The sequence below is a fragment of the Myripristis murdjan genome, chromosome 23 (assembly GCF_902150065.1).
Source record: "Myripristis murdjan chromosome 23, fMyrMur1.1, whole genome shotgun sequence".
Taxonomy (NCBI): domain Eukaryota; kingdom Metazoa; phylum Chordata; class Actinopteri; order Holocentriformes; family Holocentridae; genus Myripristis; species Myripristis murdjan.
The window spans coordinates 12,704,009-12,722,954 of record NC_044002.1 but is presented as its reverse complement, the minus strand read 5'-3'; the positions used below and the strand labels follow the sequence as shown (position 1 = coordinate 12,722,954).

The 18,946-nt window shown below is 44.5% G+C and overlaps 2 protein-coding genes across 2 annotated transcripts in view; one reads left to right on the top strand and one right to left on the bottom strand.

Annotated features, from left to right (window-relative positions):
- Positions 1-18,946, bottom strand: part of wnt5b (wingless-type MMTV integration site family, member 5b) — an 85,646-nt gene that overhangs the window by 27,860 nt on the left and 38,840 nt on the right. Inside the window, exon 3 of the mRNA XM_030045947.1 lies at positions 18,322-18,419. The gene's annotated coding sequence lies outside the window, so the exon portion shown is untranslated. The remainder of the gene's footprint in view (positions 1-18,321; positions 18,420-18,946) is intronic.
- On the top strand, positions 8,826-10,751 carry fbxl14b (F-box and leucine-rich repeat protein 14b). Its single transcript, XM_030045946.1, has one exon. It carries the CDS (start codon positions 9,491-9,493, stop codon positions 10,691-10,693), a length of 1,203 nt encoding a protein of 400 aa, XP_029901806.1. The 5' UTR covers positions 8,826-9,490; the 3' UTR covers positions 10,694-10,751.

Genomic DNA, 18,946 nt, shown 5'->3' with positions numbered 1-18,946 from the left:
TATAGCCTTGAAGAATTTACTTTCCAACGAACGTGAACACTTGCAAATTGGACTGAAGGGAATCTTTTCGACCTCTACCTTCCTAGTGAGTTGCTATGTTTGTTGCTATGGCTACATAGGTTGATTTGAAACTTTATGGTCAGTGTATGAACTCATAGCAGTGATTAAACTACGTGTGCATTACATGGTTTGAGCACACATCCTCCAGCCAATCAGAAACAAGTAATCACCGAGACCATGGTGTAATTGTCATTATCCCTCAATAAACTACTAAGGAAGAATTCGATTCTGCTGCTGTCACTACTGTGTGTATACCTCTGTGTGTGTGTGTGTGTGTGTGTGTGTGTGTTTTCGTTGTGATTTCAGTAACTTGTCCCTTTGTGTTGCTGTGAGATAATTCATTACAGAGCATCACAACTTAAAACCTCTCCCAGTCTCTCTCTCTCTCTCTCTTTCTTCCCAAATCCCTCCATGTTTCATCCCATCCTCCATCTCTACCTCTTCTTCCATCCCTCTCTCCCTCTCTCTCCGTCATAAACTCAGAGTGTCGGGGCCTTCCCCTCACAGACAGCTATGTTGTGATGTTTAATTCAGACACAAACAATGTATTTCCTGAAGGATGAATTATTCACAGTTTGCTTATTGTTATCAACACGAAGCTAAAGTCCTTCTTCCTCTCTTGTCTGTCTCTCTCTTTCTCTTGGCAAACGCCCATTGCAAATAACTCACACACACACATGCATGCATGCATAAACACACGCTTGCATGCACACACACTGGGCACTGGGGAGGAGATGGAATCATGCTACATACCAGTTAGTTAATGTTTAATTAGAGCGAGACAAAAGAGAACATTTATTTCCCCTGTAACTCTACACTGGAATGAGAGAGGAATGGGAGGCAGCTATGGTTGATTTCTTCTTCTTTCTTTTTTTTTCTTTAATTCCGGTTTATTTGGTTGAATGCATTTTAGGGGGTTTCACAGAAAGTTTCAGGTTTGGCTTAAAGATGCTCTCGCCAACCCAAGTGGCAGTGGGAGATGACTGTTTGAATTTTTTAAAGTTTGGAGGGCTTCATTACCCAGAAATAAGTCAACGGTCAGTAAACTGTAATCTGGTTGCTATTTTGCTCTTTACCAAAAATTCCAACCTAAAACTCATGAACACCGTTTCAAACCTTGGATCGAAATGCATTTACATTGCATTTCTGGTGCTGTAGTGTTGTTTGACGTTAGTATTTTTGATTATTATTCCACTGCTAACTAGCCAAAAGATGATAATCTAGTCACGGGAAGGCATTTTCAGCACAGCTACAATGGCGTTTAATTGGGAAAAAAAACATCAAAGATCTAAAACTGAAATTTTAGCTGTCGGATTTCAAGGTCATCCCCTCAAAACAGCAACAACAAACAGCAATATAAAATACACTATATGGACAAAAGTACTGGGCCAACTACACATTACACCTACAGGCCTTTTTATGACATCCCATTCTAAATCCATAGGCATTAAACTGGAGTTGGGGCCCCTTTGCAGCAAGAACAACTTCCACTCTTCTGGGAAGGCTTTCTACAAAGTTTTGGAGTGTGTCTGTGGGAGTTTCTGCTCGTTCATCCAGAAGAGCTTTTATGAGGTCAGACACTGATGTTGGACGAGAGGGCCTGGCTCACGATCTCCGTTCTAGTTCATCCAAAAGGTGTTGGATGGGGTTGGATGGGGTTGAGGTCAGGTCTTGCTTTGTGCACTGGGACACAGTCATGCTGGAAAAGAAAGGGGCCTTCCCCAAACTGGTCACTGGAACTTCATTGGAACTAAGAGGCTGAGGCCGACACCAGAAAAACAAGCCCACAGCGTTATCCCTCTTCCAGCCGAGTCCAGTGACGGCGTGCTTTACACCGCTCCATCTGACGCTTGATGTTGTGCTTGGTGATGTGAGGCTTACATACGGCCGCTCGGCCATGGAAACCCATGCCATGAAGCTCCCGGTCTTTGTGCTGATGTTAATGCCAGAGGAGGTTTGGAGCTCTGCAGTTACTGAGTTAGCAGAGCGTCGGCCACTTTTACTATTCACTATGCACTCAGTGACCCCGCTCTGTAACTTTACATGGTCTGCCAATTGGTGGCTAAGTTGCTGTGGTGTCATGAGTTGCTGATTAAGAAGTGTGTCCAAATACTTTTGTCCATATTGTGTATGTTACAGGAAGAAATCCAGTGTAGAGGTGGAAGAGCTCGCTACTTTCTCCCAGTAAGCTCCACTGTAGCTGCAGCTGCTCTCTATGTGCATTGTTTTTGGTGTTTTTACTAATGGAAGAAATCTAATTACACCCTAAAAAACACAAAACAGCACTAGAAACCTAATGCAAGTCGCCAATCTGTTTTTAAACATTGTTAGTGTGGGTTGGAGGAATTTTCCTTTAAGTTTCATTTCATTTCCTGCATGTGCAGAAGACTTTCCACCGTACCTGACACCAGAATTTCATCTGGGGCGAACATTACAAATCAGCATCACAATTAATGGAGATGGGATACTCTCCTCTTGCTGCAGCTGTGCTTTGTGGTGTAAGCTGATAAAATGAGTGTTTTTACATTAAAAAAAAAAAATCTTGCCTGGTGCAGCTTTAAAGATGGAAAATTAGCTGTCTTCATGCCTCCATGGCTCCCCCGCACAAACACAAACACAAACAGATAGACAGAGACAGACGGAGTAACAAACCGACAGATACACACACACACACACACACACACACACAACAATATGCAGCCTATTCATGCCAACAGATGACACAGTGCATTGAGAAAATGCCAAAATGCTGACTACTGAGGGAGAGAGGGAGAAAGAGAGAGAGAGAGAGAGAGAGAGAGAGAGAGAGAGAGCACAGCTGAAAAATCTCCTATGTCAGAATGCAGAGCTGGCAGAAAAAGAAAAGCATTGTTGAGGACACACACACACACACACACACACACACACACACCTAGGCAGTCTGTGTGGGGCAAAAACTGGAGCAGGGAGGCAGTGCATAACACACACACATGTACAAACAGACACACACACACACACACACACAGCCTGTGAGGCATTGTGGCGAGACGGGGAGCACAGAGGAGCTGTCAGAGAGAGAGAGAGAGGGAGAGAGAGAGAGAGCAAGAAGGGAGAGAAAGTGAGCAAAATGAAAGAAAGAAACAGAGGTAGAGATAGATAAATAGATACAGAGGGATAAAAAGAGAGGGAGAGAGAGGAAAGGAGGAATTTGTCCGCCGGCAGTGACCCCCCGTCTCTCTCTGTGCGCTGCCTATCTCCTCGCTCAATCTCCCTTTTCCTCTCTCCCTCTCTTTCCTCTCTTCTTCCTTTCATCTACTGAGACTAGCTGAATTCACAGCCACACATCCCTCCCTCCTCCCTCCCTCCCTCTCTCTCTCTCTCTCTGTCTCCTTCTGTCACACCACACCGATATCACATTCTTCATCATCAGCATCGTCATAATTATCGCCACCCTCGGCTCGTCATCACCATCTTTCTCCTTCGGCTGGAAAAACACGCCTCAAAAATCACGATGAAGAATGAAGAGAAAGAGAGAGGAGGCAGGGAAGCTGAGCAGCTTTGAAGGCAGGTGTAGAGAGGCAAATGAGCACTGGGGAAAGTCTTCACACACACACACACACACACACACACACACACACACATAAACACTCTTTTCAGGACTATACCATACAGGTGAGGCACAGGCAAGGCAACACTGGAAGGGACATAAAAGATTCATCACTTTGCGCTGAACAGTGGGACACACAAAGGGTTAGCGTCTGTTAGGGCATTGTTACTCTCTCCTTTCTCTCATATGATCGCAGTGTGTGTGTGTGTGTGTGTGTGTGTGTGTGTGTGTACACCTTTTTGAGCGTGGGTGTTTACGTGTATGCATGCATATATGCACGTGTGTGTAGAAATATATACCAGCTGACAGGACAGAAAAAGACAGAAAAGAGAAGACGATTTGGGAGAGAAAAGAAAAAGAACGGGCGAGAGGTAGAGAGAGATAGAGAGAGAGGGAGAGGGAGGGAGAGAGAGAAAATACAGAGTCATGATGATATCCATTCAAGAAGGTGTCAGCTTTCAGGGGATGTGTTGACACACGCCCACGTAACCTTGGCAACCAATAGTCGCCCGTGGGCGCAGATGAAGCATGTTGTCGTGGCGAGCAATTATCTAGTTAAAGCCCTCCCCTGAATCATCAAACACACACACACACACACACATACACACACATACACACATATGCAGTTACAAACAGACTCAGAGATGCATATGCATAAAACAGACACATTCATCAGCCACATCACACACACTGAGTGCATCACACACACACACACACACATTCACAGCATAATGGGTCACATGACCAGTGGAATCTAGAAAAAGATTCTCGTTCACACTGAGGAGATCAGAGCTCCCTCTTAGGGCACTTTTCTGGATTTTGATTTCCTCCCCTCTCTACCAGTGCCCCACACAAGTGTTTTATTCCAAAAAAAAAAAAAAAAAATTAACAAGACCAACTTGAAAAGGCTGCTTCACATGAACAATATAGAGATTTGCTGAGAAGTATTTTTTTTACATGGGTAGATTATCAACTATGACACAAGTGTTCACGATTTGTATTTCCTGGTTGCAAGCAGTGACCGGCAGGGCTTCGCTCTTCAATTTCTCTCTGAATAATCAGTGGTCTGCAGTGTTTCCATATCACATTTTAGTATCTGCTCAGCTCGCTTTGAACCTCGACCGAGGTGGTTCCAAAAATAGGATCCTGTACCAGACATTATCCCAAACTTTTGCCGAATGGAGAAGCAAAAGCGAGTAGAGCCGATACCATGTAATGGAAAAGGGGCTTTAGTCTTTATCTCTGTGTTTCTCTCTCTGTCTCCTCCTCTATTCCATCTATTTTTCTTATGTGTGTTTTCATATTCAGGGAGCAGCATGTGTCTCGCCATCTCCACCTCCAACACTCTCCAAACACCCCACCTACCACTCTCCTCTCCCTCTGACCCCGTTCTTATTTTTCTCCTCTCACCTTCTCTCTCTCTCTCTCTCTCTCTCTCTCTCTCTCTCTCTCTCCCTGTCTCTCTAGCTAGCAATGGCCCAGCGGGTTTTCTAAGAGTGGTATGACACACCACAGCAGCACACACACACACAGCAGTGATGTGAGGCAGACAGAGGGAGACTGAAAAACACAAAAATGCATGCTGAGTGAGTACACACACACACACACACACACACACACAGGCAGGTCATGCAGGGAAAACTCAGCTACTGCTGTTGAAGAGAAGGCCTATGGCATAGAGCTGCCACTATGTCTTCCTCCCTCCCTCTACCACCCCCCCACACGCACACTCTCTCTTTTCCTATCTGTCTTTCTTGCATCCATCCTCCTGCTCTCAGTCTCTCTCTCTCTCTCCTTCTGTCTCTCTCTCTCTCCCTGTTCTCTCCCTTCCCTTTTGTCTGTCACCCTCTTTCCTTTCGCTTTACAGTGGTGTTAGAAACAGCCAGCCCACAGCACACACACACACACACACACACACACACACACATACACACTTGTGGTATTAAAAAGTTTGCTAATAACCTCCTACACAATGCAGTCTGGCTGTCAGACTTAAAGCTACACTGGCGGAGTTTTAAATTCTGTTTCAAACAAAACAAACATGAATTAATCACAACAACTGCTCAAGGGCCCAGTATCAGTCACAGTCTACAGTTTTAATGGTGAATCTGGCAAATCGTAAAATGTTTTATAACCAGGGCAGAGACTACTTCTTGTCTGGTTAATCCCAGGTTTTTCTTGACAGAGCTGACTAACTGACCAGCCACAGCCTCTGTTTAGCAGCATGTGGTGGCAGCTGGTGTTAATTCCCCTCTCTGCTTACACCTCAAGGTGTTTGCACTGTCATTACAAAGCTTGGTATTCACGTCAGGACCCCTATTTTGAAAATGCATGACACACTCTGAGCCGGCAGAGCACCAAGGACGTAGGTGTTGGCAGCCACAGGGGACGTTGCAGTTGACTGCTTTGTTTTACCTTTGATAAAGTTACAGAAGTTAAAAGCAGAATGGGACGTTAACACCGGCTTCCAGCAAAATGTTGGTAGATTTACCCCAAAAATTAGTTCACTTTCTATGATTGTCATAATATTTAACATACGGGCGTCATCTGTTTCACTAAGTTGGACCATTAACTCTAGATCATAGCCGACCGCATGATAAGGAATGTGTCCTCATTGCAAGTTTTTTCCCATGTTCTGATACCTTTTCATACTTTAAATGCAATATTTCTGCCAAAACTTGATATGATATTAATGGAGACTGCTTTTTCTAAATGCAGTCCATTTGGAAAGACCTCCATAGTGGTGAGTAATAAGGTAACTATCATTTTCCTGACAACTTGTTTTGAAAGAGTGCTAAATAAATGACACATAATTCATTTAACCATCTAAACATGGGCCATAATGAAAACTCTTGTCAAAGAACTTATTTTTGGAAACCGAAGATCAGAGTTTTGGAGCGTCCTTTGGGAATATTTTGTGTCTGTTGTGTAAACGCTCTGTTTCTGACTCAGTATTGCTGGCGATTTGGCTATTGCCTTGGATAAGAGCGTCACCTAAAAGCCTGCAGTGTTATGTAATATGAATGAGATTTGGACTTAAAAACTAAAAAACTACACATTTACAATTCTATCACGTCATATCGCAGATGCAAAAGTAATTGCCATATGATAATTTGTGCAGGCCTAACTTTAAAAACAGAGAATTGCTGCTATCAGATGCTGGTCATTGCACGAAAATATGAGAGTTGTTATCATGGCGAGGTTCTCTGAGTTTAAGTCCAATAAAAGAAATAGAGACAGGGTGAGTGAGGAGACAAATGAGAGAGGGGAAGAGAAGGAGAGAGAGGTGAGGTAACAGGGGAGAGGGAAGAGAACTGGATAGGAAGAGAGATTGATTTTCAAGCAGACAGAACTAGGTGAGGAAGTAGATGGAAACACTGACTGGAGGTAGGAATATTAGGAGACTGAAGACAGGGGAGGAAGAGGAGGAGGAGACAGATGGTGAGCGAGAAGAGGAAAGAGAGGAAAGTTGCTGTCAGTTGTGCAGGGTTGCATTTTTCCCTGTAAACACGCCTGTGTTTCTGCCTCTCTCTCTCTCCCTCTCTCTTTCTGCCTCTCAACTCCACCTATGTCCAATCTCTCTCTTTTTTCCTCACCTTATCTCTATCGCTTCTCTCACTCTATCTCTCTCTTTCTGTCTTTGTTGGCTTCTATGTCTCTCATCCTTCTCTCTGCCTCACTTTCTCCCCTTCTCTCTCTCTCTCTGTCTTTCTCAACCAGCCTGCCACACTCCAGTGGCTTCAGCAAACGGCTCCCCTGTCATATTATCTAACACACACACACAAAACCACACGCACACGCACACACACACACACACACACACACACACACACACACACACACATATATATATATATATATATATATGCATACTACAAAGAGAGAGAGAGCTTATCTATCTGGAGAGGGGACACAGTGTGCAATAATAGCTGCAAAATATATTAATTGCTGTCTCGCTGTACAGGAAATGGGCAAAAAATTAACAATGTCATCATTTCTGCCCTACATTGCTTGTTCCAGTTTGTGCTTTGATGGTGTATAAAATACATCACTTTGTATGCTGTGCTTTAGCAATGTACACATTATTGTATGATGCCAATAAAGCAGCAATGAAACTGAAATTGAGAGAGAACTGCTCGATATTGTACACACATTGACCTCATGTGAACAGGCATATTTTTTTTGTTGCTGCGTAGACACGTACACAATCAAAAAGAATCAAAAATTAAATCAAAAAGAATCAAAAAGATTTACACACACACACACACACACACACACACACACACACACACACACACAGGCCACACAGACCACGGCTGCTGGAGTTAGTCAGGAGAAATAATGAAACACTGGTCTCTCTGCCTTTATACTGTGTTTCATCTCATTGATAGTTTGCAACACTCAGTATCTACTTAATGTGCAGTATTTTGGTTGTAAACACTGAATACACTATATATTACTGATAAAGTTAACCATTTGACAATATAACATATAATAATATAACATATCAAGCCATAAATAAAGTGTATTAAAAAAAGTATTTAAAAAAAAAACTCTTGCTAATAAAGTAACTGAGAGAGAGAGAGAGAGAGAGAGAGAGAGAGAGAGAGTTGACTCAAGACAAAGATCACTGTATTGTGTTCATGGTTCCGTTTAAGAAAAAGCCTCGACCAGCTTTTTGCACAAGAAAACAAACAGAAATTACACTTTAAAAATAATAATAAATAAATAAACAACAATAAGTGTCCATCTAACGGCCGGGTGAACAGGGTTTTCTTCAGCTGGGATTTTCTGTTTTCTGTGTGGTCCGCTTAAAGGGTTAAAGCCCAAAGTGAACTGAATTGTAAGAAGTTGGTTTCCAAGGGAAACTGTTCGCACCGTTCCAGCTGAGGCAGGACGAACCAACTGCCTGACACGGAGGGGGGAGGGGTGGCGGGCGAAAAGACACATTAATTTATCAACATACCGGCTTTTAGCGGATTAAAATAAAACAAATCACACTTTCCACACGTATGAAATCGCAAAGCGTAGCGCTGCTTATTATTATGTCTGTTCATGGAGGCGAAATCAATACTACTCGTCGCGGTGCACCCCTCCTGTGGAAGCAGAGTGCTGGCGTCCCTGCCAAGTCGGTTTGAAAAGAGCAGACAAAGGCTTTGAGCCCAGGACGCCCCTCTCTCTCTCTCCCTCTCTCTCCCTCACTCTCTCCCTCTCTCTCTCTCTCTCCCTCTCTCTGCCTACGAACCCAACCTAGCTCTATCTTTCTGTTTTTCTCTCATGGAAATGTCGTTTAATAGGTGGCGTTAAGGCTGTTTATTTTTAAAAGATATATTCTGAGATGTACGACCATCTGGATCCCCGCTCGGCCGAGAGAGGAAGGCTTTTTGTAGATATAATACAAGGAAGCGTCGTCTGAGAGAGGGAGAGAGAGGGGGAAGGATTGACGCTTTTTCCTCCTCTCCTCCTCCTTCTTCCTTTCGCCCCCCTCTCCTCCTCTTTTTGGCGGAGAGAGAGAGGGGTTGAGGCAGGAATAAACGCTTTTTGGGCTTTTTTCCCCTTTCTTTTTTGATGCATTTGAATCCTACTGCGCAACCAGACCGGATCACGTGGGATTGGGGAGAGTTGGATCGATTTTGCACAGTTCAATGTGAGAAAAAAGGGGAGAGAAACAAAACAACTCTTATTTCTTTTTCACTTCTGTGGATAACTCTGACTGTTACGACTTTTGCATAATTTCAAGAGACGGGGAGGGGGGACTGTTTGTGGGTATTTTGCTTATTTTCTTTCAGCCTTGGAGGTGTGGAGTATTAATTCTCAGCTTATATGCCTGGGTGTTGAAAAACAATGGAGACGCACATTTCGTGCCTCTTCCCGGAAATTTTGGCCATGATTTTCAGCTATCTGGACGTGAGGGACAAAGGCAGGGTGGCCCAAGTGTGTATCGCTTGGAGGGACGCGTCCTACCACAAGTCGGTGTGGAGGGGGGTGGAGGCCAAGCTGCACCTACGCCGGGCCAATCCCTCCCTGTTCCCTAGCCTCCAGGCCAGGGGCATCCGGAGGGTCCAGATCCTGTCCCTGCGCCGCAGCCTCAGCTATGTGATCCAGGGGATGCCTAACATCGAGTCCCTCAACCTGTCCGGCTGCTACAACCTCACGGATAACGGCCTGGGCCACGCGTTTGTGCAGGAGATCCCGTCGCTGAGGGTTTTGAACCTCAGCCTGTGCAAGCAGATCACAGACTCCAGCCTGGGGAGGATAGCCCAGTACCTGAAGAACCTGGAGGTGCTGGAGCTGGGCGGCTGCAGCAACATCACCAACACGGGGCTGCTGCTCATCGCCTGGGGGCTGCACCGGCTCAAGAGCCTCAACCTGAGGTCCTGCCGGCATGTGTCAGACGTGGGGATCGGACATTTGGCGGGGATGACGCGCAGCGCGGCGGAGGGCTGCCTCAACCTGGAGTACCTCACCCTCCAGGACTGTCAGAAGCTGACGGACCTGTCGCTCAAGCACATCTCCAAGGGGCTGGCCAAGCTCCGGGTGCTCAACCTGAGCTTTTGCGGGGGGATCTCGGACGCGGGGATGATCCACCTGTCCCACATGGCCTCCCTGTGGAGCCTCAACCTGCGCTCCTGCGACAACATCAGCGACACGGGCGCCATGCACCTCGCCATGGGCACCCTGAGGCTCTCGGGGCTCGACGTGTCCTTCTGCGACAAGATAGGGGACCAGACCCTGGCGTACATAGCCCAGGGGCTGTACCAACTCAAGTCCCTGTCTCTGTGCTCGTGTCACATCTCGGACGACGGGATAAACCGGATGGTGAGGCAGATGCACGAGCTAAGGACCCTGAACATTGGACAGTGCGTGCGCATCACGGACAAAGGGCTGGAGCTCATAGCCGACCACCTGACTCAGCTGGCGGGCATCGACCTGTATGGATGTACCAAGATCACCAAGAGGGGACTGGAGAGGATCACACAGCTCCCCTGCCTTAAAGTGTTGAACCTGGGACTCTGGCAGATGACAGAGAGTGAGAAAGTGAGGTGATTGGAAATGAGGTTGTGTTTCTTTTCTTTTTTTTCATGGGGACAGAGGGGGATATGCGGAGGAGGAGGAGGGCTGGATGGGCGGGGGAGTTTCTATTCTTATTTAAAAAAAGAGTGAAATCCTTCCTTTCCCCTCCTATGTCGGTGTGTGAGGTGTGCTTCTCCCGTGTTAACTAGGATTTTATGTTCAGATGACTCCCCCCCTTAATTTAGTCTGCCTAAGACATTTGATATAACGTAATACTGCGCCCGGTAGGAAGCAATTAAACCTTTTTTTTTTTTTTGCTTTTGTTGATACTCTGCAAAAACATCCATGTTAAATTGTTTAAATTTCGTATTGAGTGTAAAAGGTCTTATCAGTTCTGCCACCGGGGTCAAATAACTTCACTTGTCTCCAAAGCAGCTGCTTTCAGAAATTGTTTTGAATCAGGTGTCATTTAGGAGAATGATCCGCCTTGTTTAATAATATTGACACTTGTTTCCCCAGAAAATTCCCGATTCAAGTGAAACTTTAACTGGATACAAGTGGAGTTATCTCACCCGTACTGGCTCTCTCCCCCTTTATTTCTTGAGGGAAAAAAAAGATATTAAACAGTAGGAGACTAAATGACTTGTTGGGATGGACATTTTTGCGGATTTGAGACATTTATCTATAACTAATCTCCACTACAACCATCACGCCTAAAACATTTGGCTACCTCGTATGTGGTTGTTTTCAAACGCGTTATAGGGTGTATGCTGTTTAAAAAAAAAAAAGAAAAAGAAAAAAAAGAAGGAAAGCAAGAATGAGAGAGACTGGGAGAAAATGTGCCTAAAGGGACTGAGTCTGCCCCCTCCCCCACCCTCCACCCCTCCATGCCTCCCTCCCTCCTCCTGAGAAGAGCTGGAGCAAGCAGACCCGGACACAATCTAACTAGCCTACCTTTTGTTAATATACCCACAGAAACAGCAACACATTCCCAGAGAGACAGAGGGAGAGAGGAGAGTTTCAGGAACTGTAAAAAATATTTTCAGATTTAAAGAAAGACGCTGTGATTTATGCAAATAACAGACCAAACCCGCTTATGTCCAGCAGATTTTTTTGTTTGTTTGTTTTGTTCTGGTTCTCTGTCATTTTAGGGAGGGTTACGTCTAACTTTAAGGCCCTTTTGAGCCGACCTTTATCCAAGCTTTGATCAATGTAAAAGAGAAAAGAGTGCATCTCGTTCTGCTGATGAAAAATAACTATAAGCATCCTATAATAACACTATTCAGATGTTACAGGATGACTAACAAGTCCATGTAGGAATGTCATAGGAGACAAAACACACCGTAAACTATGTTAAAGTCATCACAAGTCCCTATAATATTAATATAGGATATCACAGGGACATTACAGCTGTTTTTCCTGAGGGGATGCTGGCAGGTATTTGTTGGGATTGAATGTCAGTGGATGTTGTTCAGAGCATCGTACTTCAAATTGAAGTGAATTCTATATAGCTATCCCATGCCCTTTATTGATTGAACGAATCAGGGGTCGTTTCAAGTTTTTCTTTTGTTGTTTTTTTCCCCCCTCCACGTTAAAGCCAACCTAGGTTGCATTCATATTCATGTTGCTCTCACTGGTGAAACAGAAGGAATATCTCTTTTTTTTCTTCCCGTATTTCTCCACCTCTCTCTCTCTCTCTCGGAATAAAAATAACCTGAATCCATTTTGAGACATGCTTAGAATAAGGAGCAATCGATTATTTTTCTTTCTCTCTGTCTCGGGTTACAAGCGGAATGCGTATCACACACACACTCATACAAATGCACACACATTTACACAAACACACACCGAGGCCTGTGTGCGTGTCTTAACGATGTAATGCAATGACCTGCTAGAAAATGAACACGGATGTGCGTCCTGCTGAAAAAGCTGTGTGTGTTTGAAAAAAATAAAAATGTACTGTATATTATGTGTTTGTAAAGAAAAAAAGAAAATGCAGAATCCCAAAATTAAATTGTTTTATATTCTTACGGTTAAAACAATAAAAGATATTTATATAATGAACGAAAAGAGCGATGTGGACTGCTTTTGTGTAGGTGTAGCACTTCATTGTTTACACCATGCCGTCCTGGAAGCATGGACTGTTCATTTTGGAGCCTTTTTTCCTAACAAGAATGTGGCAAAATCCCACTTTCCAAAGAGGTTTAGGAATGGTTTTGTTCCCACAAGAGAGCCCGTATTGATATGGCCTTGTCCCACAGTGATATTGTCCAATTTCCAATGCCTTTAACAGACATAGGTTATTTAATTTTCATACAATGCTCCTAATAACCACCCACGCATTTTTTTTTTCTCGGATTCAATGGAGCCAGTCTAGCCTTGGCGTTTTGTCCACAAAGAGCTGAGACATGAAATGAAAATGCAGTTGTGTTATATTATTTACGAGGAGATACAAAATGGATGCTTGCCGTCTTGATTTGGCTGCATTGCCGGTGTAATTAATTAGCACCAAGGCGTTTATTACAAGAAGCTGTTCTGCCCTGCTGACTTTTTTCCCCCTTCTTTTTTTAATCCTCAAATGCAACAACAACAACAACAACAAAAAAAGCTTTCAGATGAACTGGGAGGGCAGTTGAATTTCACATTTTGTCTTAAGGTTTCAAAGCAAGCACATGGGGGATTTGTCTCTGTTTTGTGGTTTTGAATTTCATGGTTTAAATGCAAGGCTCAAATGGAAGGTTTTGCATATTAGTTTTGGTTATTTTTGCGGTGTTTTATTTCATAGGCAGGAGGGACTGTGTGGAGTAATGAGGTCTAAAGTTGGTTATAGGACTGGATTTCCCTCTGCCTCTTGCTCTCTCTCTCTCTCTCTCTCTCTCTCTCTCTCTCTGCTTTGCTTCAGGACGTGTCTTGTGTTTGGATTGACACACACACACACACACACACACACACAGACAGGGTGGCCAGGCCGGTCAGTAGCCATTGTCTCTCTTTAGAAGTTAGAAAGGCAGGTTTTGGGGGAGATTTTTTCCTTTTTTGCCCTCTTTCTCCCTCTCTTGTTCAGTCACGCATACCAGATCCCCTAGACCAGACAGGAGCCTCTCTCTCCTCTCTCTCTCTCTCTCTCTCTCTCTCCCTCTCTCTCTCTCTCTCTTTCTCTCCTCTTCCCTCTCTCTCTCTCTCTCTACCCTGCCCCCCAAAAAGCCACCCTCCTCCCCTCCCCACCCCACACACTTCTTTTTAGCATTCCACACCATCATTCAAAGCATTTAAGCATTCTCTCTCTCTCTCCCTCTCTCCTGACTCTCTGTCCATGGGGATTTGGGGATAAAGGCCAGCAGAGGGATTGTTGACCACAGGGACACAGACACACACACACACACACACACACACACACACACACAGAATGTCAGTGTTTGCTGTTTCTTTAGTTTGCTTTGGTTGGCCTTTGGTCTTGTGCAATAACACTGCAATGGCTGCACAGTGAGATTTGAGAGATTTGTCTGTGGCATTTTGTGCTGTTTGGTATTAGAAAACACACTTTCCTGTCAAAAATGCTTTGTAGTCTTTAAAAACGGCGGGTGACTTGAATAGAGAATAAGTATTTATACTTGTAGAACGAGCCATTGTTGATAATATGTTTGGCCTACGTAAGTGGTGTTTTTTATATATGGTGTGCCCTATAATAACCCCCAACAAATGTCTGGATAAACTGTCTGTGTCTGGGTTGGTAGATTCCTGAACAGAATAGGTAGGCTACAAAATAGATAAGAATAAACTGGGCTGTAGATGCTGCTGTGCCAAGCCTGCAAGGAAAGAGATGGGTTATTGAAATAAATGGAGGCTCCACTGGAGGAATGAGAGGTGGAAGCCATACAGCAAAGCTCGCTGTGTCTTTATCATTTGACATTTCAGCGCGCGAGCCATTCCTAACAGATACAGGAGACTTGACGCGACAAGGTCGTATCATGTATTTCGAGAGAAAAAGGTCTGCAGGCCAATATGTTGACTGATAAAGACACAATCTGCTGCATTCAGATGATAATGTGCATTCAAATGATACTATTAATCCCCATAGGGAGATTGTCTTTCTGTGTGCCCGCCTGCACAGGGAGGTCAGAGGTCGGCGTCGGCTGCAGAGCTGCACTGCCGGAGCTGGTAGGGATGCACTGTGTTGCTCAAGGACACTTCAGCAGGGAGGATGATTGTCAACACAAGAGTTTGGACTGTTTCCTGCCTGGTTTGGACAATCTTATCATTAGGTCACCCTGACATTCTGCTACACCTCTTGCCTCTTTTTATTTATTGTTCTCTGTTAGTGAGTGATTTCAGGTATGTTATTTGGCCAAATATCGAAATTGAACATATAGAAAGTGCTGTCGTTTACCAGGAAACTGTCCTGTCCAGTCTATGAGGATAAGGCAGAAAGCTGCAGCACTTGATAGTGTACATTTCACAGTGCAACATTACTTTGCATTATGTCAGTAATACACTAAATAGAAACACTCGCGATACTCTTACCAATTTTCTCTTTGCACAATATCAGTTAGTAAGGTAAACTGCCAAAACCCACAGCTCACCAGAAGATAATATATGTCTGGATATATCTGCCTTCACTGCAGTAGATATTTTCACGGTGCTATGACAGATCATTTTGAAATTTAACACCTCGGTGCGGCGCCTCACATTCATACAGTTGTACAAATTCACACCTGGAAACCACAGTCCTCTGCTGCTGGCTGCTGTAACCCAAAGGCCACCTCAGACATCTCTGCTGCAGTATGGACTGTTGCTGACGTGTCCTCCCTCTTCTGGACATACTTTGTCGCAGATGACATTAGCTCTCAGACACAGCCATATTGCTGAAACGGTTCAAACTCTGCCTCCATTCTCCCGATGAATGAAGAGGCACTTCTTACACTTTCTAGTCTGTTGACAGCAGAGACAACCAAGTGTGGAAAGGTCGACAAAGCAAACATGGTGGCAGACCAGCAAAAAATGATTCACAGGAGCAAATATGCAATCAGGAGATGAGTGTGTTTCTCCTGTTTAAGCTGCACCTTCCCTGCAGCTCAACGAGTAGAGCAAGGCGTCAACACTGGCTAGAGTTAGCGGTTCAATTCCCTGTCTAACACTGCACTAACAATGTCTGCACTCGCTCTGCTGTTAGGGAGCAAATGGAAGTAAAGCATACACTGATTGGTTTATGTCAGGATCACATCTTGCTCCCGCAGTCTCTCTGCAAACCCACAGATCCTGTGTGCCGGTGTGATTGACAGCCGCACTGCCAAACAAGCTAATTCAAAGGCTAGCTAGTGCCCAAATTAGACAAAGGCCCACGTTAGCAGAGGAATCAGGCGAACTCTCGTCTCCAACTCCCTCACCCTGCACTGTAGAGCTCGCTGACAGAACCTTTTCAGACTATAAATGCTACTGCTTTTGCCTTTTGAACTTTGTGGCTATATATACATATGTGTGTGTGTGTGTGTGTGTGTGTGTGTGTGTGTGTGTTGGGCCTAGTGGTTGTAAAAGTTGAACTGTGACTCGTCACATCGATAGCTCTGCTCCGAACCACAGTTACCTTACCTTACCTTACCTTATTTCCTGTCAGAGAGAAAAACAGGAGCGTATGGGTGTGTGTGTGTGTGTGTGTGTGTGTGTGTGTTTGTGTGTGTGCTTTACTGCCACCATTAAAGGAATAGTTCACCATTAAAAGGGGAACTAGGGCTCTTCACAACAAAGCATCAGGGGTATTAGCAACAACGTGTTACTGCCCTTCCTCCCCTCATCTGCCTGTCTGTCTGTCTCACTGTCTCTATGCTTCACGTCTGTCTGTCTGTCTTTCCGTCTTTCTGTGTGTGTCTGTCATGTCTGTCTCTCTCTTCTTTTCTCTCTGCCCTCTCTTTTGATCTCTCTCTGTCTGTTGGTGGGCCTTTCTGTCCATGTTGCCATCTTTTTTCCCCTCCACCTCTGTCCCTTCTTGTTTTCTTAACCGTCTCTCCCTGCACCTCCCTCTCTCTATCTCTGTCTGTCTCTCTCTCTCACACACACACACAAACTCCTCCTGTCTCTCTCTCCACCTGTCTAACCCCCCTCATCCTTTTCCTCCGTCTCTCCTCTCTTTCTCTACCCTCCCTCCTCCCTTCTCTCTGCAGCACCTGGTGTAGAGGTGTCACTGAGGTACAGTAGACGGCTCTTTGATGTCCCAGGGGCCCTCAGGGTGTGTGTGTGTCTGTGTGTGTGTGTGTGTGTGTGTGAGGAAACTTTTATCAGCAGCCCAGTCAAGAACATTTGGCATCGCTTTTGATTTCGGCATGTCTGATGGTGAAACGACCTGCACTGTGTGTGTGTGCGCACGTATGTGTGTGATCATGTACAGCAGAGCTCCTTAAACTTTTTTTTTCCACTGAGGAACCAAACTGAGCCAGTTTAGGCTCCAGACTCATTAAAGCATACCCTTGCCATGCAGGGACTCATTTTCTGCCACATTTTGGGCCACAGACCACAGCTTAGGAAACCTGGATACACAGTGTTGAGCTGGGTGCCAGTTAAATGGATAGTTCAGGGAATTTAACAAACCTAATGGAAGTTAATGAGGCGAAACACACTGGTTGACTGATCCTGTGATATTAAGTCATATCACTGCCTTGTGAAAACCTCGTAACTCCTATTTTGGTGAGTTTCATGTCGAACCCCTTGAACTTGAAAATACTTTCACCCTTTGAACTCTGATTTTCCTCTAAATCTCCCCTAAAGAAGCTGCAAAGTTAGACAAAAAATCCCATATTTTGCAAAAGTGTTGCATTCATGTTCTGTGTCTGCCGGCTGTAACACTTCTCTGAAGCTCCATCACACTTATATCGAGTGAAATATTCAAAGTCAAGATGCCATTGTGGCTTGATTACACCAAATAGAAAATATCTAGATGTCCTTTTATATATCATTCTATACACATTTCCCTGTAATTCCGCAGGACATATTTGGTATCTTTGGAAACCTTGGGATCTCCGCTAGAATTTAAATTCAAATTCTGTTGGTTTGAACAAAGCCCAGCCATGCAGCTTGCAAATGCAACCCACCAATGGAAGTATAAACACCTACCAGACAGTGTCAAAATGCATCGTGAACAAGCCAAACCCAAGGGTGAGGTGTTGAAAAGGTGCCACTTTGGAGATACAAGGTTTTCAAGAGTTTGCACTTGATAAATAATATTGTTAGACAGAAATTTGTTTGTGCTGTGTGGAATTTATCAGAGGAATCTTTGACTTCCACTCTAACAGCCTTATTGCTCTAATTTATCCAACAACATTTACCCTGGACAATTTCAGCCTGCCAGTGTACCAGTCGCAGTGTTTACACTGCTTTACATTGTGGTTTCTTGTAAACAAAAGGAACAAAACACAGCCAGTAATATCATAATACTGTGCAAGCCGCGGTGAATCACAAAGCACAACTTTATTTTCTAATTGGTGACCATGCATTTTTAAAATTCCACAATGGGTTTAATTAGATTCAGTGGGTCCTCTGGGTCATGAGATGGCATCGGCACAGAGGCCAATGTAAACTCTGAATCCAAATAAGAAGATGAGAAATAAGGCCATAACCGTGATCGGAGTTGCAAGGGTTTTAATGCGAGTGCTGGTATGTGGTATGTAACTTACTGGGTTTGGGGCTGCAGCAGCTGGAGCACAGAGGAAGAGGAGGAGGAGCAGAGGAAAAGGCACCTCTGTCCTAATGTCTGCTACAGTCAGAGCCCAACCTGGAGAGAGAGAGAGAGAGAGAGAGAGAGAGAGAGAGAGAGAGAGAGAGAGCAGGAAGGGAGAAAAATACAGTAGAGACAGGAGAGAAAGAGAAAAAAGTAGAGACAGAGGAAGAGAAGGAGAAAGAGGTGAGAGAAATGAGAGAGAGACAGAGAGAGAGAGAGTGAGAGAGAGAGAGAGGAATCTGTGAGTCACTGTTTGACTGTGGGCTGCTAGAAGTCGGCTAGCCATGTTAAAATACCGTCTGGGCGTACACACACACACACACACACACACACACACCAAATGTTTTAAAATACAGAAATCAGTCTAGGAGTGGAGAGTGGCTGGCCTTACACACACATATACACACACACACACACAGTGTCTGCAAAAATCCTACTGCTGCTTCTCTCACGCTTTATTGCTCAACAGACCAACTAATTATTTTTCAGCTGGGCATCAATTTTTGGAAAACACACACACACACACACACACACACAGCATATTCTTCAGAAAGTAATGAGCTATTTTGCTACATGGGTAC

Excerpts from the sequence above, each read along its gene's own strand:
- fbxl14b (XM_030045946.1), top strand. The coding sequence starts at position 9,491 with ATGGAGACGCACATTTCGTGCCTCTTCCCGGAAATTTTGGCCATGATT.